Source organism: Apteryx rowi, unplaced genomic scaffold (genome assembly GCF_003343035.1).
Source record: "Apteryx rowi isolate R43461 unplaced genomic scaffold, aptRow1 scaffold_755, whole genome shotgun sequence".
Classification (NCBI taxonomy): Eukaryota; Metazoa; Chordata; class Aves; order Apterygiformes; family Apterygidae; genus Apteryx; species Apteryx rowi.
Window position 1 is genome coordinate 236,687 of NW_020451044.1, and position 20,246 is coordinate 256,932.

The window sequence follows — 20,246 nt, forward strand, 5'->3', positions numbered from 1 at the left end:
GTTCTGGTAGTCTTTTTCCCGATTCAGTGTTTCTAAAAATGTATTTGCATGTAGATATCTCCTAAAAATCCTGACATCAGCAAGGGATCCTTGGTTACAGCATTACATGCAGAGGAGACGGAGCGATGGAGATCTGCATGGCAGGGACCCGTTCAGGACCCGCAGGAGCTAGCGCTGGCCGTTTTCACAAGGAGAGCATCTCAGGCGGTGGCTCCGTCCCAGCATTGCCTCCAGCCCCAGACATCGGATGCTTCAGAGCATCATCCACATGCACAAAGTGCCYGCGTCCTCTGTCAGTTCTACTTTAAAGGTGCACAGCTTACAATTATTGTAACTTATTGCAATTTAATATTGCAAAGTGAGAGGAAGGGCAAGGGATGCAAACTCCCTGGGAAACCGCTCTGCTGACTTGAAGAAAGAGTAATAAGTAACACTTGAGACTGTACCCTCCTACAGAACAGACACACGCACCGCCACATTAGTCCCGATGAGTTGCATATCTCAACTGAAGGAGAAAATCCAATGCTTTCCCTCAGCTCRCTAAGGAATTAGCTCTATAAGGATAGGAAGACACGCTCGTACCATCTCAGTGCGGGTTTCTTACTTTATTGCAGCACAGCTCGCCACTCAAGACACTGCAGTGAGCACCTTTCCCCTTAGCACTGAAATAAATGCAGTGATGCCTACATGGAACAGCAATATTAGGTACGGATGAAAGTCAAGGGAAATCAGGGCAAGTCAAGGGAACACTTTGATGCCATCTGTTYCTTTAAAATGCAACTTCCATCTGTATCTTTGTACAGTTTCTTTGCCTTACAAAGGAGACAAGGCAGCGGGGTGTGAGCAGCCAGCTTTCCAGGGACCACGACTCACCAGGGGCTTCCAGAGTAGAGTCTGGACCATCTGCCTGGGGCCTGAGACACCTCTGCAGGCTACCGCATGGCAGCTGCTCTGCGGTAACCCTCTCATCCCTAGTCTTAATCTGCGACACCAGTGGAAACAGTCATTTCACCTAGCCCCCTTCTTGCCTTATTCACAGTAAAGGTTCRTTCCCTGGCACCCCAGGTTGCCCCGAAGGTCTCCCTGGAGGCCTCCCATGTGAGGTCTAAGCAGCTCTCATCTCCCGTGCAAAGGGGCTCGCGAGCGCAACGGTCTTGGATAAGAGTGTTTCTGTAGAGTAGCACAAGAGGGTATTAAACAACAGTAATTGAAGTGAGTGAAATATCTGTTGGCAATGAGACATGATTAGCCAGAGCAAGGGAAGCAATTTTGCATGGGATGTTTGAAAGCATCCAGATGAGGCTCAAGGAAATAAAGTTGTAAGGAATAATCTTAGCTCGCCAGCACATGTCCTAAATGAGCCAACTGATCTTCTCTGCAGCTCCTTCCTCTTACTATTAATTTTATGGCAGGACTCGCACCCTTTCTGGACGTGTAATCAATGGGTAACAAGTGTACAGACAGATGCAGACTCAATTCGAAAACCTTGTTCGGAGTGAAATCTGCCTTCAGAGTATTCCAATGTAATCAAATTCTCTTCTAAGTAAACTGGTCATAACAAACCACTGAAAACACAAAAATTTATCTCCGGGCCTTTTTACCAGGGGAGTTTTCTTGGGAGAGAAAGAAGCAGCAGCCAGGGAATCCACGCAGACAAAACCACCCCTAGGGCCCTCATTTTCATCAGGACAGAGGTTTTGGTCTATTCAACRATCAGCAGTGGTTTCCTAACAAATGGGGGATAGAGGAGGGGGCAGTTTCTAAGGACTTCTAGAATTGCACAGTTGCTTTCTGAAACCAAGCACCTGAACTGATGGGCAAGCCRGGTCACAGTGGTTTGCAAAAGCCTGATCCACACTCCAAAAACCAGCAGAATATTCCATAGGCAAGCAGCTCTAGACATGTGAGCCTCAACTGCTGAAGTGAGATCTAGGATCGCTAAACCAGTAGCRGACAATAATGCTTTGGATACCTTGCTTAGAGATTCTCCAAAAGGAAAATGAGCTGGACCAATACAGCTCTCCTCAGCGCTATGAATAACCTGCACTGGGAGCTGAAGAGAAGAATGGGAAAACATGTTTACTGGAAATTGGTGAGCAGACCTCAGCCATATCATTTTATGAATATCCATGGTGAGAAGCTTTCTTCTGAACCTCCATTTTGGCAATTCTGGCACTAAAACTGGAAAGTCTAGTAAGAAAATACAATTTTTAGGGAAAACACATCATAAAAAATCTTGGATCTTAAAAAATTAAGAGTATTAATGGTTTGCACTCTGGAAAAGCTTCTGATGCTGTCTGGAAGTCTGCCATATCTAATCACTGAAGATGAGTTTCTCTACCGCCTAAGATAGCTTATTTTCCATGGTTTTTTTCCTTCCTCCACTTTTTTTGCTTGAACAAAGAGACTATTTTTGAATAATTCATTGACGAGGTTTGTACCAGTTTGTTCACAAATCACAGCAGGGAGCTGATGTTTTTCATGAAATACTTATTTGCCAGATCCTTTCTGTGAAGAATTCTTGCTATGTTTGCTTGCTTGCCAAGTCTGCCACATGGTGAGGAGAAACATATCACAGAGTCTGATTAAATAAGTGTATGATGAGGAGATGCTGGGATGGGACTTGCCTCACCTGGCTTTAGACATTTAGAAGAAAGATGTCTACATTTGACCTTAACAGTCCTGTGATCCTTTAGAGTCACAGAAGAAAAATGCCTCCAAGGAGTGATTCATTTCCTCCTAAAGCAGGTCACAGCCCAAATGAACGATGCTCTGGATCTTCCTATTTCTCTCTGTTGAACTACAAGAGGATGACAAAGGTGACTAGCTCAGATTTAGATAGCTAACCTTCAGACATTTCAATTAACCAGTAATTTGTGGTAGGATTCATCTGCCTTATCTGAAAGGAAGGAGAAAGATCTTATCATTAAGGTAGAAGACTGGGAACATCCTGGTTCTGCTACAGATTTCTTACAGAAGTTAATACCTGTATGCTCTGATTCCTGATTTATAAACAGGGAATAAACCATCCTCATCTTGCAAAATGTGAGGAGGAAATAGTCATCTATATTAAACTCGCATTCAGAAGCAATGGTAGTAGGATTATGAACAGATAGTTCGAATGAATTACTGAGATTTATCTTAAACAYGTTAACGTGTTTAAGATAAGTTTGCAAATCCGACTGCCAAAAAATTTCCTAWTAGTAAATATATATGAGGCATACACAGAGTTAGCACCTAACCAGRAAAAAGAAAAACTATTAAAGTTTTACTGATTTTTTTTGCCCTCTCAAAGTCCAAAAAAAATGCACAAACATTTCAGACAGATTAGGGCTTGCCCAAAGATTTATGCCTTCAGTTCAGCATGGCAAAGCATTAACATGTCAAATATGTATGTTTGCTTTCCATCATGCTGCCCTTCTCACAAATATTAAAAAGAAYAGTTTTAAATAAACCTAGAAAATTGGGATCTTGACTTAGTAACCAGAGAAGAGAGAGAGAAATTTGCTATTTCCCATTCTAACTCTTAAAACTTATCATTACCACATCTTTAATATGAAGTAATTTGAGTTTTCCTTTACTTTCAAAGATAAATGGAAGGAAGATTTCAATTTGGATTGCTCAGWGGAGGACTGGAATTGAATTTGGTGTGCTTAAAGATGCTTGCAAAAGCAAAACCTCCTTACTTTGCTCAGTTTTCAGTGTACCAAATTATTACTCATCAGTGAAAGGGAAGACTACTTTTCTCTCACAGTGGCACAAACGCATGATGCAAATATGGTTGAAGGTAGAAGTAGTAGAAGAATTAATGTATTTCTGAGATAATTAATATGACTGGTAACATCCAGCTACTTCATTAAATGATATGGAAAGAACAGGAAAATGGTTTAAAAGGAACACTAGCTCTATAAATACTTTTCTCCTCATGGTAAGATATCAAATAAAGCATTCACTGCTCAGTGGGGATGCTTATCTGGTAGATCAGCTCAGATCCTCCAGATACTCATAATTAAATTTCAGTATGCTTTTGGATCAGTGTCACTTTTTAATACTCTGTTATTAGCAGTTTCATTAAGGTACATGGTGGCTTGTTTACTAAGAAGTCGGGGGCCCACTGCATGTATAAAATACATCATTATGCATCTCTTTTGGTGCTTGCATGTACAAACAGTCCATATCCCCCTGCCCCAGTCCTTCGAGCACATAACCCTCTATTTGCTAATACATCAGCTGTGAACCTTAATCGCCATATTTCTGGAACTCAGTATGACTTCTAACACAGAAGCTGTATTTAATGGCAGCTTTAAAAGACAACGTTTCCAAAAGCACTTCCAATGAAGCTAACAAGAATTTATGCATTCAAAATCCCACCCAAGAGATCTGCATGCCTTATTATCTGAGGACAACTGCAGCATTTTATTACTTCAGCAACACAGAACGCAACCCATGGCACGTGACAACATACAGTGCTCTGCCACRAAACCTCTATGCCACCATCTACTCCACATGCAATTTGTACCTTGATTTCACAAGCCGGTCTAAGATTTTCAAAATTGATCTGCTGTTAATAAAACATCCACTGTCTTCATGTTACTGCAACAATCCACTTACATACAAACGCAAGGGCAAGAGGAGACAACTGTGCTAAATAAGATGAAGACCTGATTTATTTGCTCTGTTAATATCACATTTGCWTCACCGCTGTGGTACTGCAGGTAACCTTCCTTACCGAGCATGCAGTTTCTGCACTACCTACGTGGCCCACAGTAACACGACGTACTTGAGTGGAGCAGAAGGAACAAATCCACCAGGAGACACTTCAACACACCATCTCACAGCCACCACGGAGAATCACACTGCTGACGTGCTATCGGGCAAGCTGCCACCTTCCAGAAAATTCACGCACCTTCGCAGTGAGAGGCATGCTCGCGAGACCTCAAAAGCTCACCCTTGTCTCCAAGCTCACCATCTCACACACATCTTCGTATGGAAAATGCTGCTCCTCCCCCTGTTTGTGGCCACGGAGCACAAGGCAGGGTAAGCAAGGAGGACTCACCCGTTTGGTGTAGTCCATCGCCTTCAGGATGGAGAGGTTCAGCGTCTCCAGCGAGGCCAAGACRTCTTCATAGTCTCCCATATGATCGGCAAAATAGTCTGTAGAAACCAAGAGGGACATGACAGGTAGCGTTTATGTAGCTGAATGTTTCAAGGCTATGCAACACAGCAAAGTCTATTTTGGTGGAAGGAAAAAAATTTGGAAGGTGATTTCAATTACATTTTTATACTCCATAACCTGAGTCAAAGCCAGAACTTGGCCTCGAGAGGTGGGAAAGGAGGCAACTGCAGTGAAATTTGTGACCATTGTGAAAAAGAGACAGAAGGCACAGTACATTCCATTGAAAACAACTTAACAGGCACTTTATTTCCATGCCCACTTCYGCATTTGACCGTATCTCAGCTCTTTCTCTCCTATTGCCAACACTCAAAGCATTGGTATATCAACCAGATTCACACCAATTTATACAAGCTGAGATTCTGGTCTTGCATCTTTCCCTACATTCCCATCACATTTGAACCTCAGCACAGAATCCTGGATTGCACAGGCTTTAGGGAGGAAAATACGCCTCAAAAGGAAGAGAACAGAGCTGCGAGCAGCGCCCAGAAGCACAAATCCTTCCCACAGAAGGAGTCTGAGGTTTCTCCCCCACCCTGTAAGGTGTGACAATACAAGATAAAAGGCAGTGGCTGCAAAATGCTGAGGATCACAACATGATAAAAAAAATCTAGAACCTGACAAACACAAAATGGTTCCTGAAATTATATATACATATATATAGGTTTGGGAAACATGTTTCTTCCCTAGTGGACCCCATATTGAAGAAACTAGGGATCTGTACTGGCATGGGTTAGTGCGATGTGGCTTGGCGTCTGTCCAGCTCTCCACCTGCCTTTGGCTTTTGCCAAGCCACCCACATGCTTCCTACAAGAGGGGATGATTCACGCCAAGTAATCCCAGCTATTCTGCACTGATGCAAAATGTTGCTAAAATCAGTGGGGTCATACACAACCGATTGCTCTAAGACACATTTTAGCGCTGGCATGGTTTTGTGTGGAGCTACAGAGTCCTGAAATTAGATGTTTACAATGGAAATAGTGAGAAGCTAAGCTTGCAGTGTAGACACAAAGCTAACCAGTTGCTATGTGACTGACACAAACTACAGTTACAAGCTGTTCCTTAAAAGCCACTAGTGCTTTTCTTTAACATTAAAAAATTGAAGATTCATTTCGAGGTGACACTGCTATGGAATTCAACGAGAAATAAATTCCAGGAGACAATTAGACACTAATTAGGTTCTCTTGGCTTAATTAGAAGTGCCTATATCTATTTACGGCCTTAGAACATATCCAAGGGGAAGATGATTTTGGCAGAAACTGGAATGTCACAACATGATTGACAGCAGCTGCTTGCTGTTCCGCTGCAAGCCAAACAGCTTATTCTCGGGGCAGCATGCTTACTTTTGTTGTTATTATTATTATTACCTTACCTGGGAAAGAAAACCAAACCACTGAACAATTTTTAAAAGTAAAGGCAATCCATTTTTCCAAGTCCTAAAATAAAAAGCTAGGGCTCATACATCTCAGGAGAAATGAGCTTCTCTTGGCAGAGCACGGCTCTTGACGATGACCAAGTCTTGCGAGTGCAAGGAGTGAGCATTTGGGAGAACAGCACTGACTTTTGCTACTTTYTGTAGCTATGCAGCTCTATGGTTTTAGCCTTATTTACCTCTGTGAAGGTCTGAGAGCGGTGCTTTCTACCCTGGATGGTTCTGCTAACGGCCCCTACACGTATGTCAAGATCAACGGGATGGATGCCCAGGAGATGCGCAGCCACTGCAATATGGGGCCAGCGTGCGGAGGAGGTGGGTTTCCCCGCTCACCTCTCCCCAGCAAAGCTGTCGCTCCGTACCCTGGCCGTCTCTTTTGCAGCCACACGGCTTTCCTGACCCCGCTCCCTCCGTGGCCACAGACGCTTGTGCTGGTAGAAAGCTGGAGGAAAGACGTGGCCACGTGCACCAAGTTTGGCACTTCGCTTGCGTGGCGGACACGTGCCTTTGGAGGAAGYCCCGGCTCTGGCACCATTCCTCATCCTCCCACAGGGTGAGCCAGGGACAACCAGTCTCACRTGTCGTCCCCTCCCACTTTAACACATTGATATTTCCCAAACAATTAAATATGGATGCCTGGTGCTATGAGCCCAACAGACTGCTATCTTTACAATCCAGAAAGGYTTCTTTCTAATAGTGACTGTTGGAAAGAAACAGAACTTTACAGCATGCTACCTGATAATGATTAATTCATATGAAATTTCTCTCATAAGCTGCAGAGTCCAAGGAATCCATTTTAAGATGCTCTCAACGTGCTACAATGTGCAACCATTTCCAAAAGAGAGATGACAGTTTCCATTTAGCCAAGATGAGGTTTTATATATAAAACAATTCTCAGAAGAGCGGCAAGCAAATAAGAAAGCACATTGCTGGCAACAGTAGKTATTCAGCAGATACATGATCTATCCAGGATCTCAAGCCGACTGATCACCCCTCGCTTTTCACAAAATGAGCTGGTGGGTTTCTCTCTCTGTGCTCCTGGCAACTCAGTTTTGCATAGTCTCTATTTCCAGAACTAATGTGAGATCACTCTGGATGACAGGCATTTAATTTTCTGTTTTTACCAGACTGATGAAAAAAGAAGAGTGTTGTCAAACAGCGACGCTACTATCCCCAGATTTCCCTGGCAAAATCTGCAGGACAGTCTGGGTTTTTTCGTATCTTGGGCCAGCTGACAAGAAGGCCTAATTAAATAAGAAAGGAGTAACGGGCAAAAGCCCACCATATCATCAGCAAACCAAAARGATTTTAATAAAGGCTTTAGCTTCTCACGTACCAAAATGAGAATGAATGGGGCAACTAGGTGAAATTTTGCTGGTTTTGATGCTGGCTTGAAGAGGTCTGTTTGCTCAAAAACGTGCCTGTTGGTCCAATAAAAAAAGGCAGTATTTTTCCCTACAATCTTATCTCACATTGGTGGCTTAGGGATTTATGAAAAAATGATGTTATTCTTCCATCCACTGAATGCCAGGCCAGAATTACAGCTTTCTCTTCCCGTTTCCCCCTTGCTAAGTAACAGCCAGGCTTGCAAACACGTGTTTGAGCACCTGCTGGAAATGAAACCCAACTTCAACTCTTCTCTATTATCTCAGGCTCAGGYTTTTCCCCTCTGGGATCTTTTGGTCCAATAACTAACTATGAACAACACAAACAGCCAGCATTTTAAAGTAATCTATATTTTTAAATTAAAGCAGACAAACTCTTGCAGGAAGCTGTAACTGCATCAGCCTAAATTGAAGAATGAGTGGCTTAATATGCTCCCAAATAAATTAGGAACTGGTTGCAGCTAAACCAAGACGAGGACTTCTTCCCTGCAATTTGTGTCAGCACGGCCACTGAGAGTCATTTAACATCAGGAGTAAGGAAACCCTGCACAACTTTCTCACTATTTAAGAGCAGTGTTAAAGGTATCCAGAATAAAGACTACCTTCCGTTTTGTATGGACACCCCAGCAAGCACCGTGCTGCGGAGAGCAGCTGCCGGGGTCTGCATTTCCTGCTATCACCTATTCACACCTAGACCTTTGAGCGCTGTAATTAGCAGTGAAGTGATGAAGGCAAATGCTGAGGACCTGCAAAGGTGCTTTAGATGTTCTTCTACACCCTCTCAGAGGAGGTAAGGAAAGGAGATGGCCAAGCCTTTGCAAGGCAACACAGCTCCCCATCTCCTCCAGAAAAGCTGAGCTCCCAGCAAATGTCTCCTAACACCAGCACATCYGTACAATAATGTTCCCAAGTGAGCAGCAAAGCCCCACGCGTGCGTTGCTTCAAATCTAGACAAAGCCCCTGAGAAATGCCTGCAGGAAATAATCCCTTTCTGGCGGAGGTGTGGGCCAAAGTGTTACTGCGGATTTTCTTTTCAGTCTTTAATTTCTCTGAGCTGTGGAAGGTGCACCAGAGATTATATATATTTTAGACAGCCTGCTGCGAAACAGGCAGGTTTGCCTAAGGATAAACACGTTATTGGCATTATGAAGGGATACTGGTTTATTGAACTGCAGAGCAGAGCTTGCAGACTTGATGTTGCCAGAAATTAAACTCCATGTTGTTATTGAACTGGATCCTGTTGTTATGCTCAAGCTCTGAGCCCATTTATGTTGCAGTAAAATGAAGAAAAGGGCCCAGAGCAGCCTAAAGGGGACACCTTCAGCTACCTCATGTCTTGTTAACCAGCCCCAGTTCCTGCATTTTTTGAGACTCACACGCATACTTATTTTTTCTTCTGGCACAACCTAAGAAACTGTTTATCCCATTGAGACAGGAGTTAACTTTGCTTTTGACAGTTTTCATGCATCCTTGGAAAACAGACRCGGCACATAACCACCACTTTTGCGCAGAGAGAAGGACTGTACTCACCACACAGCTCCTTTGTGTCCACATTGCTGCAAGAGGGGGAGAGCGAGGCAGGGAAGGAAGCAGGAAAAAAAAGAGAAAGAGAAGATTTTAACATAAAGGGCAGACACAGCATATACTTAGGATTTTCCCAGGGGTGACCCTAGAAGCGGCTCGAATGCCTTCGCAGCTCGCATGAGCTCGGCACACGTGTCAGACCGACCCCACCAACCCTCTGCAGCAGGCGGCCGGCCGCTGCCRTTCCCATTTTAGATGTTCTTTGCAGGGAAAATGGACCCCTGCATTTCCCCCCTGCTTAAACCTTTGGGAACGATGCAAGCCAGGAGCGGACCTGTGGCTTGGCACCTCTGCAACTGCCAGCCCAGAAGCAGCACAGCTCTGCCTTCCTCCCAGATACCTTCCCCAAGCGCAGCCACAGCAGGTCCCCAGACCGTTCCTGGCACAGGAATGTGCTTGTTCCTGCTTGCTTGCAATACAGTTTTATTTTTAGCATTTGCAAAATTCGCTTTTCTAAATGGATCGATTCTCCTGATTCCACCCTGCCCAGCTTGCGAGAGGCTTAGCACTCGGCGTAAAAGCTCAATACAGCTCCTACCTAGGGCTCCCTCTGGACAAAACTGCACAACTACTCTTCAGTGCGTGAATGTCTACTTTACATAACGATGTCCCAAAAGAAAACCTGCTTGGGAAATAGAGACTGCCTTAATCTATTTGAGACTCAGATTCCCACACAATTACTAATGCCATTCAGGCTCGAGAGGTGCCTGGAATGAGCTCTTAATAGACTTATATTTTATCAATCCATTTATGGCCTGGAAAGCTATTTCCTTAACTAAACTCATCTCTGATCTGTCTAACCTGTCAATGTAAGTGGATTAGCAAAAGAGACATCTGAAACACTGATTTCATTACTCGAATGCTCCTGCAGCCCTAGCAGCACTGCCCAGCCGTTCTCTGCAAGTGCTGGTGGACCCTGAAATCCTGCTGCCTGCATTTCTAGCCTGTATTACCCTGCATACTTCCCATCCTCCATAACCCAAAGCTTGCATTCACTACTGTCCCTCTACACTCTTCTAAAGGCATAATTTAACACGGGGAAGTTTTAATACGGGTTTGCTCTTCAGCAGAAAGGCCACACTGAGGCATACCATCAATGATTTACAACCCAGAACTGCATCCCCTCAGCAGCAAGTTGAAGCACCCATGGAAAACCTTGTTTCTGCTGAAATCTTTCGCAGTTTTGCCATCTTCTGCAGCAGAAGCCGCCTTGTACACTGCATGAATAGAGCTACCTCACTGCATGGAGAGAAAAGGCAAGGGGACAGGGGACACAGACTGCATTTCCCACTCAAAACAGYATTATCAAGCGAGTTTCTGCAAGCACTCCTTTAGCAGAGGGACCAATTTAGGAGATTTTTCTTTCTGTTTTGGCTCTACCTGAGAGGATGCAAGTTACTGCAGCTCTGGGACCCTGCTGGCTTTTTAGTGGATGCAATACATCTCTGAGATGCATTAGCCAAGATGCACTACAGCTAAGCAGAAAGGTGTACGCATAACTGCTTTTGCACTGTTGCTGTTTGGGAGGAAATCCCCAAAGAGGCAGCGCTCTCTGCACCCGGCTGCTCCCCAAACGCAGAGCCCCGGGTGGCAGCGTGAGGGACCCTGCTCCGCATCTGCTGGCGGCAGCACCCTCATGCTCTGTCCACGCAAGCTCTTCCAAAGGCACGGGCCACAGTCAAAACTGCTGACACCCCATTTCTCATGTGGTCATTTCTGTGGATAAAGCAGACTCCTGAGTGATCAGGACTTCTCCCACTTTGTTTAGGAAAGAAAAAATGTTTTGAGCAATGCCTGGGATGTTCCTCCATTCAACAGTCTCCCTAACAGAAAGATGCTACGCTATCTCTTCTCTCGCTCGGGAAAAGCATGTATTACTGCATCACATCACACACCTCTTGGTAACACACTCATGGCTGTGATGGTATGAAAAAGTTGTCCCTGGGCTCACACCTGGCGCTCACACAAAAGACACCCTCCTAGTTGCAGCACGCACTGCATAGAAGCTGCTTGCAGCAAATATGCTGATGTGCCTTCAGCCGGGGATGAAAGGCACTTATTTCTTTGGAAAACTAACTCTCACGCAAGCCATCAAGTAGGCCAACCACCTGCCTCTGCCCTTAAAAAAAAATAAAATAAAAATAAAAAAAATCAGTATTTCCAAAATCCCTTCAGAAGGTTTCATTTGTTCTCAGGCAGGTGAGCAGTCGGCCTGTTTTCACCACCCCCTCGAGTCCAGAGCTATTTTTASTCAATGCATTTGGTCCTGGTAACTGGTCTAAACAGCAGGCGAGCGGAGTTGCTGAATTTCCATTTTCTTGCTGAAAATGCAATATTTTTTGAGCCTTGATTATTACCAAGATGAAGAAAAAGAAGTTCATCTACTTAAGAAAGAAGAGTGACACTTTAATTCTCTYTGGGATTTTTCATACTTCTCATGCACTGGAATTCATTGAATCCTACAAAATTCCAGGGCTGTTGAGAGCTAATTCCCCCCCTTCACGTTCTCATACAATAACTCCAGTAAGGATGCAGACCTGAAACTCTACCTGAAAGAGTCAGCTCAGCTTGGATGGAATAGTCCAAGCAGTTGGTTACGCAGAGCCTTAGCGATTCTCCGGGGCAGCCGGGCGCGCGCCCCGGCGAGGGCTCGGAGATGTCGCCGTGCCCCGCTCACGCTTAAAGCGCTTTAGTCAACAAAACCAGACAGGACATCTGGTAAAAACAAGTTCCCTCCRTTTTTATTCTTCCACTTTTGGATTTAGTCAGAAATGCTGTAAAAAGGAGCTTTTCTGCCCTTATTCCTTTGCACACGAGAGAAGAAGCAGGTCAGCAGAAGGGAGAGCTGGCGGGGAGTCGGCCGGCCCCGTCGCACCGTCGTGCAGAGTACCACAGAAAACCTTTCTTGGGCTGATTAATAAATAACAGCACAGAACTTGTGAAGTCAACTGATATTCTCAGACGTGCACAGGAAAGGCTTTTACATGAACAACCCCCACAAAGGACTTAACTCTTTTTTGAAAAATATTATTTAGTATTTATAAACACCTATTCAAGCGTTTACAGCTTTGCAACCACAAGTTACTGAGGAAAAAAAAAAAAATCTTTTTTTTGTATTCCCTATGGCTTTGCATTGGAATAATTCATCTCCGGTTTCCAAAAATGGTCTTTTATTTCCCGGCAACCTTGCATTACTTAACTTATTCATGCTTGAGTGCAACTTGGCCAAGAACCTACTTTTAATTTTAAGCAGTCTTGCATTAAGCATAACCCTAATTAAAGAACTTCCTGAAGTCACAGCTGACTTRATAAAAAATATTGTAATGTTCAGATAAAGCTTTATAAGGAGAAGTCATGAAAGACTTGAGTCTTACCCACAGGATTTACTGAAATATTTCCCCCCTGAAGGAGCGCGCACCTCAGGAGCTTCACTGACCTGCAGCCTCTTCTGGACTGGTTTTACAAGGAGTTCATTGCCCGACAGAAATGCTGCACAACTCAATATACACACGCAAGACAAGTGCAATGCATAATTAAAATAATTACACAGCACGTGGGTAGTTTAGGGCATTAGTAACTAACAACCCCATGGGTTACGCAAAGAGGATTGTGTGATGCAAACGTTCAGGATCTGGGTTTTAAGCCGTGTGAAGCAGGAGGTGGYGGCTCTGCGCTGCAGCAGCCCGAGCGCGACTCCAGGGAAGGGGCACGGCGACGCGGCCCCGCACTCGCGGGCACCGTCCTCTGCGACGCCGCTTTGCCTTGAAGGTATCCCAAGCGCTGACCAGTTCAGCCTTCCTCACCTTGACGGCTCCGACAACATCACAGCTGCAAAACCAAGTTTTTAAATGAAGCACAAGTTCTCCAGTGAAAATACCCTTTCTCCTTCCCTAGCCATTCATTCCAGTGGCTGCACCCTGGTGAAGGTATCATGAAGCCCTGCGAAATGAGAAGGCTGAACGACGAGCATTAGTTGCTACTTTTTTTTCAGCTGCCAAATATTCAGCCCTTTTGTAAGCCCCACAAACAAAAAAGAAAAGTCACAAGCTATGTTCTCATTTTTACAGGAGGAAAAAAAAAAAAAAAAAAAAAACTTTCAGATGCCAAAGAACACCTGGCTGTGAATCTACTCTTAATTTTAAGCCCTCGTACATTAACAGTATGACCAAAGATCTTACTGAAGTCATGACCCAACTAAACAAAACATTATAATGTTGAAGTGAAAATTTAAATGAAGAAATTAAAGACATCTGTATTATACAGTTTTCCTGCATGCTGGAGGTCACATCTATCTGGCTCCTTTCTAAAACAAAGTTCTTCCTTTCATCAAAGTAGAAAATCAAGAAAATCTAAGTTGTTTCAGTTTCAGGCTTTTTTCTGTGTTTTCCCACTGGTGAAGCTGTAACGTGGTGCAGAACAAGCGGGGATGTGCACACGTCAAGATTTGCTCCTTTCCAGGGCTGTGACACAATTTGGAGGTTCTCCATTTCCCACTTGGAACCTAATTTCTCTGACAGAAATAGGAGCCAAACATGAACATGAAAGCTCAGATTTCAACCTTGACCATCCTCTAAAAAAAACAAAAACAAAAAAACCCCAAAACAACGTAATCCATAAACTCATTTGGCCACAAAAAGGAATGTTTATTGCTCACCAYCCACCACCGTTTAAATGCACTGTGATAACTTGACTAGAGAAATGTATTAGCAATAAGGAAATCATTTTCCCTGCTGGTTTACACCCAACTATTTTCAAAGAAAAAGCAAAGTCCTCAAAGTGTGACGCTCCTCCCTCGTATGTGGGAGTTTAAAGAGCAACAACAGTGCTGCGAGGGCATCCCCTCGGTGGGCCTAATTAAGTGAATTTGCCCAGAAAGTAATTACTGTCACACGACCAGGAAGAGGAGGAGGCTGCCCGGAGTAATTACCKTGCCTCCTGGGCACTCCAGAGAGAAATAGATTTCTGCAAATAAAGTTTAAAACGAGAGCAAGAGGTTTGGCGAGCGCCAGGACTAATGAGGATCCCTGGGAAGTTGTCTCCTTGCCTAGCTGGGTCCCTGCCTGAAGATTTCCCAGTGTCTGGGCATTTATAAGTTTGYCCCTGTACAGTTTCTGCTGCTTTTCCATCAGTTCAGAGCCCTAATAAGCTTTTTCTTCTTTGCCTGCCTTTCTGGAAACGTGCGACCGTCTTTGAGACCTTCTCCCGCTGGCAGGTAGCGTGGGCATTGCCAGACGGAGGCAGACGGACACGGCRCGATCACGTTCAGAAAGCCAGGTGTGAGAAGGTCCTAGCGGCGTGGTACGGGCTGCGCTGAGCGTTCGCAGGGCCCTGCCTTCCCACGGCAGCACAGGAACACGCTAGGGGCTGGCACATTCGCAGGGGCTGGAACTCACAACATTCACCATGCAAAACATAAAGACTAGATTTCACACCAAACAGACCTAACACAGCCCCTCCTCCCATTTCCCTGCCCTGGTCTAGCTCTGCTACATGCTGGTCCGAGCCGGGAACTGCCCTCCTCCCTCCCCCAGAGGGTTCATGCCACTTTGGAAGAAAACCCCAAAACYCCTCTCAGGATAAAGAACTCCAAAACCAAAAATAATCAAAGTGACCTGACATTTCAACTTCCTTAAATAACACTGATGCAACACCTCGTGCGGCCCAGAAGCCTTGTGTCCAGTTTCCTTCTTAAACAGCCAGGAAACAGCTGCACTGGGATTTTTAGGAATTGCCATGGCTTTTTGGCTTCCAGCCCTCAGCAGGGTGTCCAAGAGCCCAGACATCACCAGCTCAAGCCAAGCCTCCTGGCACCCGATCTCTGGGTGGGCGCCAGTCGCCCAGAGCTATCCCCTCACATAAGCCTCCAGGCGTCAGGTCAGAAGCCCCAGTCACACTGATCCAGATCAGCCCACCGCTTTGCTTTAAGCAAGTCTGCAGTTTGCAGCAGGAAAAAATATTTCTGAAAATTTCCCATCACGTTCAGTAGCTCTAGCTCTTCACCAACAAACCCACTGCAGAGGAAGAATTAGAGACCTGCTGTACCCTAAATACAGGGTTAAAAGACTTCCTCTGCCAGAGCTGGAGCCCAGCACGTATCAGCACCACACACCCCTCCACCATAGCTATTCTTTTTTGAGGTTTTCTCTTGCTTTTCAAGGAGAGTTGTCTGGCATCTGCACTGGACACTCTGTGCCATCTGCACGTAGAGGAGGAGCACTCCATCGTGGCTAAGGGAACTGAGCAAGTGTCTGTGCTCCTTCTTCGCATTTGGCTCCGATTTGGCCATGGAGAATCGGTGATGGTAGGGACCTTCCCATATTTGTCAGCAACTAAATGCTCAGCCGCATCTACAGGTGAAATCCATGGCCTTATTCCAGATCAAGGAGTGGAGCTGTGTCTGACAGGGGAAACGGGAGTAGAAGACCCTGTCCCTGGCTCTTGCACAGACCCTTCCCTTTCCTTGCTTTGCCGGAGGGGGAAGTGTAACTACAGCCCCTCTGCTCTGAAGAGGGAGGTAGGATGGAGGCAGGGAGAGCCTCCTGCAGCTACGGGCCATGCCTGTACTCAACCCCAAGGCATGGGCTCCTTTATTAAGAAGATCTGAAAAGTCATTAGTGACTTCATCACAAATAGCAACAGAAAGCTGTAGGAAAACAGTAAAGGGAGGCTTTCAGGGCTCGGCTAGACAAAGCCAGGGCTGTCCTGACCTAGTCCTGGCAATGTTCCTGCTTCCAGGGACTAGGGACCTGCAGAGGTCCCTTCCAGCCAAGACATCTACTATTCTCTGATCCACAATCTTTTCCTCTCTTTTCCAATATCACCTGTCTCTCTAAGGCAAGGCCTTTGACTTGCTGTTATTAATGCATTTCTCCAGGCTTCAGTTATAAAGAGGAACAGGAAAGTTATCTCAATGTGGAAAAAATAACATGGAGGAGTGGAGCGTGAAATTCCCTTCTTCAGTTTTGGCACCATCAATGGAGTGATGTCCCAGTATCTCCAAACAGGAAGCACAATCAAAAACATATTGGGAATTCATAAGTTGCAAACACATTAAAGTCTCATCTTCACAGCGTATTTCCCACCCAAGTAGCTGCCTGGATAGGCTGCTCAAATTCCAGTCAACATCCGATCAGCTTCAGCTGAAGATAATAACTTTTTTTGCTTGGGCAGATGAAAGCTTTGCATCAGCAGCCGCACTGTTTAGTTGCTTCCCCATCACAGAAAACGGAGGCTTTCTGAAATCACATTCTCCTTTTATTTCCGTCTTCAATTCACAGCTTTGGGTTTGCTATGAGGTTTCAAATGAGCAAGGAAACAAATTATCCCCTAGTTTTAGCCACCTGCAGAACTGATTTTCATTTAGGAGAGACCACAAAACAACATGTGTAGCTGAAAAGCATTATTATATCTGATGATATGCTTTCAAGTCCCAGCAGCAACAGCGCTGAGTTATCTCAGCACTTCAGAAGTGGAAAATGTACATCCAGATGCTTACTAAGAGGTCACAGATGGTCACTCTTGATCATTAGTTTCTGAACTCAGAGAAACATACTTGCACAAACCCCAGAGAGGTAGAAATTCTTCCAGGAAGAGCAATAGAAATACTGAATACTGGATACCAGCCAGGAACTAAATAAGTTTAATTCTAAATAGATGAGGAACTTTCCAAGCCCATCATCTTACTCTTCCAGAGAACCCTGCTAAATCCTTCCCAATACCTATTAAAGTACCTCCTTTGCCTACGCACTCACTTTAAACAGCCCCATTCTTACAGCACGAGGTAAAAAAGAGCTTCCAAAATCTTTCAAAATGCAGATGCAATCAAAGCTTTCCTGTACCTCTCCAATCCCTAACCCTAACTCATGCTAGCAAGCAGCTTTAGCTCATTGCATGCTACTTACTACCCAAGGAGCAAATACAGACTGTACATCCTTGCTCATACTGATCCTCACACAAGGCTTGCAAGCGCAGCATAATCTAAGCATAAACCCCCTTTTTCAAACCTGCTTTTCCCTACCCCAGCCCTAACTGGGAACATGCACAAGGGACCCATAACTACACAGCGAGTCATCTTCAGTCACACGACTTTGAGTGCTAGGCCTTAAGGGTTTTCTCTGAAGGCTTTCAACATGCAGGTGTGGTCAAAGTTCTCCCTTACCTTCTTTCCAGCCCACCCTAATATTAACTCTAGCCAACAGCCACTTTTACTATACAGCATTAATCCCAGTAAGCCATACACTTTTGATGACATTTTAGTTTTGAAAACCTTCCATAATCAAAATATAAACCTTCAAATCTTCTCTTCCTGAACCCCTGTCTTGCCCTCAGTCTTAGTTCAAGCTATGAATATGTCCATAGGACACTGATGAAGGCTTGAAGCTGCTATAAATCAGGTTGGGATACTCAAAAATGCCTTTGGTCTCTGCTAAGAACTCAGTATAGTAAAAAGAATACAACTGTTGCTAATAGCCATTAGTAGATATCACTTCACCACCACCCCCATATCTATTTCTTGGGCTCCTCACAGGATCACACTGAATTACACAGAGAAAGCAGCAATATTTATGGCAAGGTAGAGAGATACGCAGGCGCACCAGCTTGTTGCCACCAATCTAGGTATCCAGTTCCTGAACTACAAAATTTTTTGCTGCCTATTAAACTCTATTGTCCCAAGGATTCAGAAAATCCACCTTGGAGTGTCTCCTGTTGCATTTTGTGAATCTGAAATGAAATGCATATGCCAAAACCCTGTGATGTGGCATTGTGTCAACTGAGATTGCAGAAATCTGTTGCCCCTTTGCACACTTTTCTGTTGCACATCACAAAAAAAAAAATAGCCCAATGCAAGCTCATTTCACAATACATAAAAAGCCAGCTGGAGTTTCACCACTGCTCTCTGCGGAATAGCTCCAAGCACAGATGGGGGCTAAGAGAGACCACYCCACTCCCTCTATGGAGTTTGTCTAAGAAAATTAAAAGATTCTAGAAAATAAGTCTAAACTGAAAACCCAACTTAAGCAGAGCTGTGAGCCAAGAAAGGGAGAGGTGTCACAAGCTGGTCCACTGGTTATGGGCCACAGGCGCTAGGATGCGACAGGGCACAGCGGCAATGGAAGCACCCAAAAGAGAGAGAGATTCTCCACGCAGTGCAACGTACTCTAAATAGAGAAAAACTGAGATTCCAAGATTGCCCACTCCACACTGGCTTGGAAACTGAGGTATTAAATGGGTTTCTATGTATCCGAGGGTGGGAGGCAGACCCCCCTCTGGCCCTCACCTGCCTCGTGGCCAGCTCCTCCCTGCTGTCGCAGCAGCACCTTTACATGTGTCTGCTCTGTCCAGGTCCCTCAGGAGAAATTGAGGCTAGGAGAGTCTCCATAGGCAGAAGAGCAAACTGCTTTTGGAAGACAATTGCTGCGTTGTCTCCAGCAGCCCTCACTTCTTTCTGAGTCAGAGAATCGCTTTTCCAGTATGTTATTTTGACAGTTTTGCCAGATCTTGCTCTTACTGAGCAGCGCATCGCTACCACACACAGCAATGCAAAAAATATCTGGAGCTCCTGCTCACACCTTCCTGCCAGCTGCCACYGTGAATTCTTCCTTGCAGGGAGGCTGCCAGTGCAACACTTGTGCCACCTGTCCTGCTACACRAAGAGCTGCGCTGCTCCCTCTCCCCTGCACGGGGGGAAGGTAAGAGCSCAGGGTGATGTGGTCACGAGCAGCTCTTGGTGATAGACTGGTCGCCCGCAGTGTGGGCATGGCTGATTCATGCCCAACGCATGCACAGAGGAGGCCAGGTCTGTCCTCATGCACTGCATCACCCAGTGTGTCATCCGGGGAGACCCATGTGATGCCCCCGAAAGAGCAAATTTGCACAAAGCGTGGTGTACCCAGCCCTACCAAGTGGTCACTGCAGCTCTCCAAACTAGAACATCCCAGAACTGATCAGTTTTGAACATGCTGGCCACAGCAAAGAAACAGCATAAACAACATGTCAAGGCTTTCCAATAACGAGAACTGCATTCAGCCATCTGCAGCTTCAGATGATACAGGCAGACAAGTATTCATAACATATGTCGGTTTTGATCTTAATTTATTTAACCATGGAAAGCTGGCAGCCAGGGTTCTGGTAACCACCTGTCCCTTACTTTAAAGGATGGTCTTTATCTCCTGCCAAATGTCCCTGCTTCCTGTATAAAATAAACTTACAACATATTTTATGTGGCACTTCAGCAGCAGTAATTCAAAGATGCATACACTGAGACAGACATACTTGCCCTGCGCATGATTCAGTACAGCCAACAACTAGGGCGAGCAGCAAGCGTTTAATGACCCAGCCAAGAGTTCCTCACTCGGCTCCGCTTGTTCTCACCCGGGCAGAACGCCCCTTGCTGCCCGTTAGCACGGCCTGTTTAAGCACCTGGACCGGATGGAGGGGAGCCCATTTGCACCAGCTGATACAGCGCTCACAACTTACTCTGCACAGTGGCTTCCCCTCAAAYCCGCTTTATCAGAAACAGACACCTGTTTGATCTGTTTGAATCTCTGCTTTCCAGAGCAGGCTCAGAACCTGTGTTCAAAGAAGATCATGCAACTGGGAGATTTGCAACACAGTGGAACACAAATTATTTAAATAAGCTCCCACAAGGGCTCCTGGAGGAGAGAAAAATGCT

At 45.1% G+C, this 20,246-nt stretch overlaps 1 protein-coding gene across 1 annotated transcript in view; it reads right to left on the reverse strand.

Moving 5' to 3' along the window:
• The window catches only part of NECAB2 (N-terminal EF-hand calcium binding protein 2), a gene marked incomplete at its 5' end in the record, with an annotated part of 123,503 nt that overhangs the window by 39,323 nt on the left and 63,934 nt on the right, over positions 1-20,246 (reverse strand). Inside the window, 2 exons of the mRNA XM_026088158.1 lie at positions 5,057-5,154; positions 9,521-9,546. Of these exons, the coding sequence (XP_025943943.1) occupies positions 5,057-5,154; positions 9,521-9,546 (124 nt within the window). The remainder of the gene's footprint in view (positions 1-5,056; positions 5,155-9,520; positions 9,547-20,246) is intronic.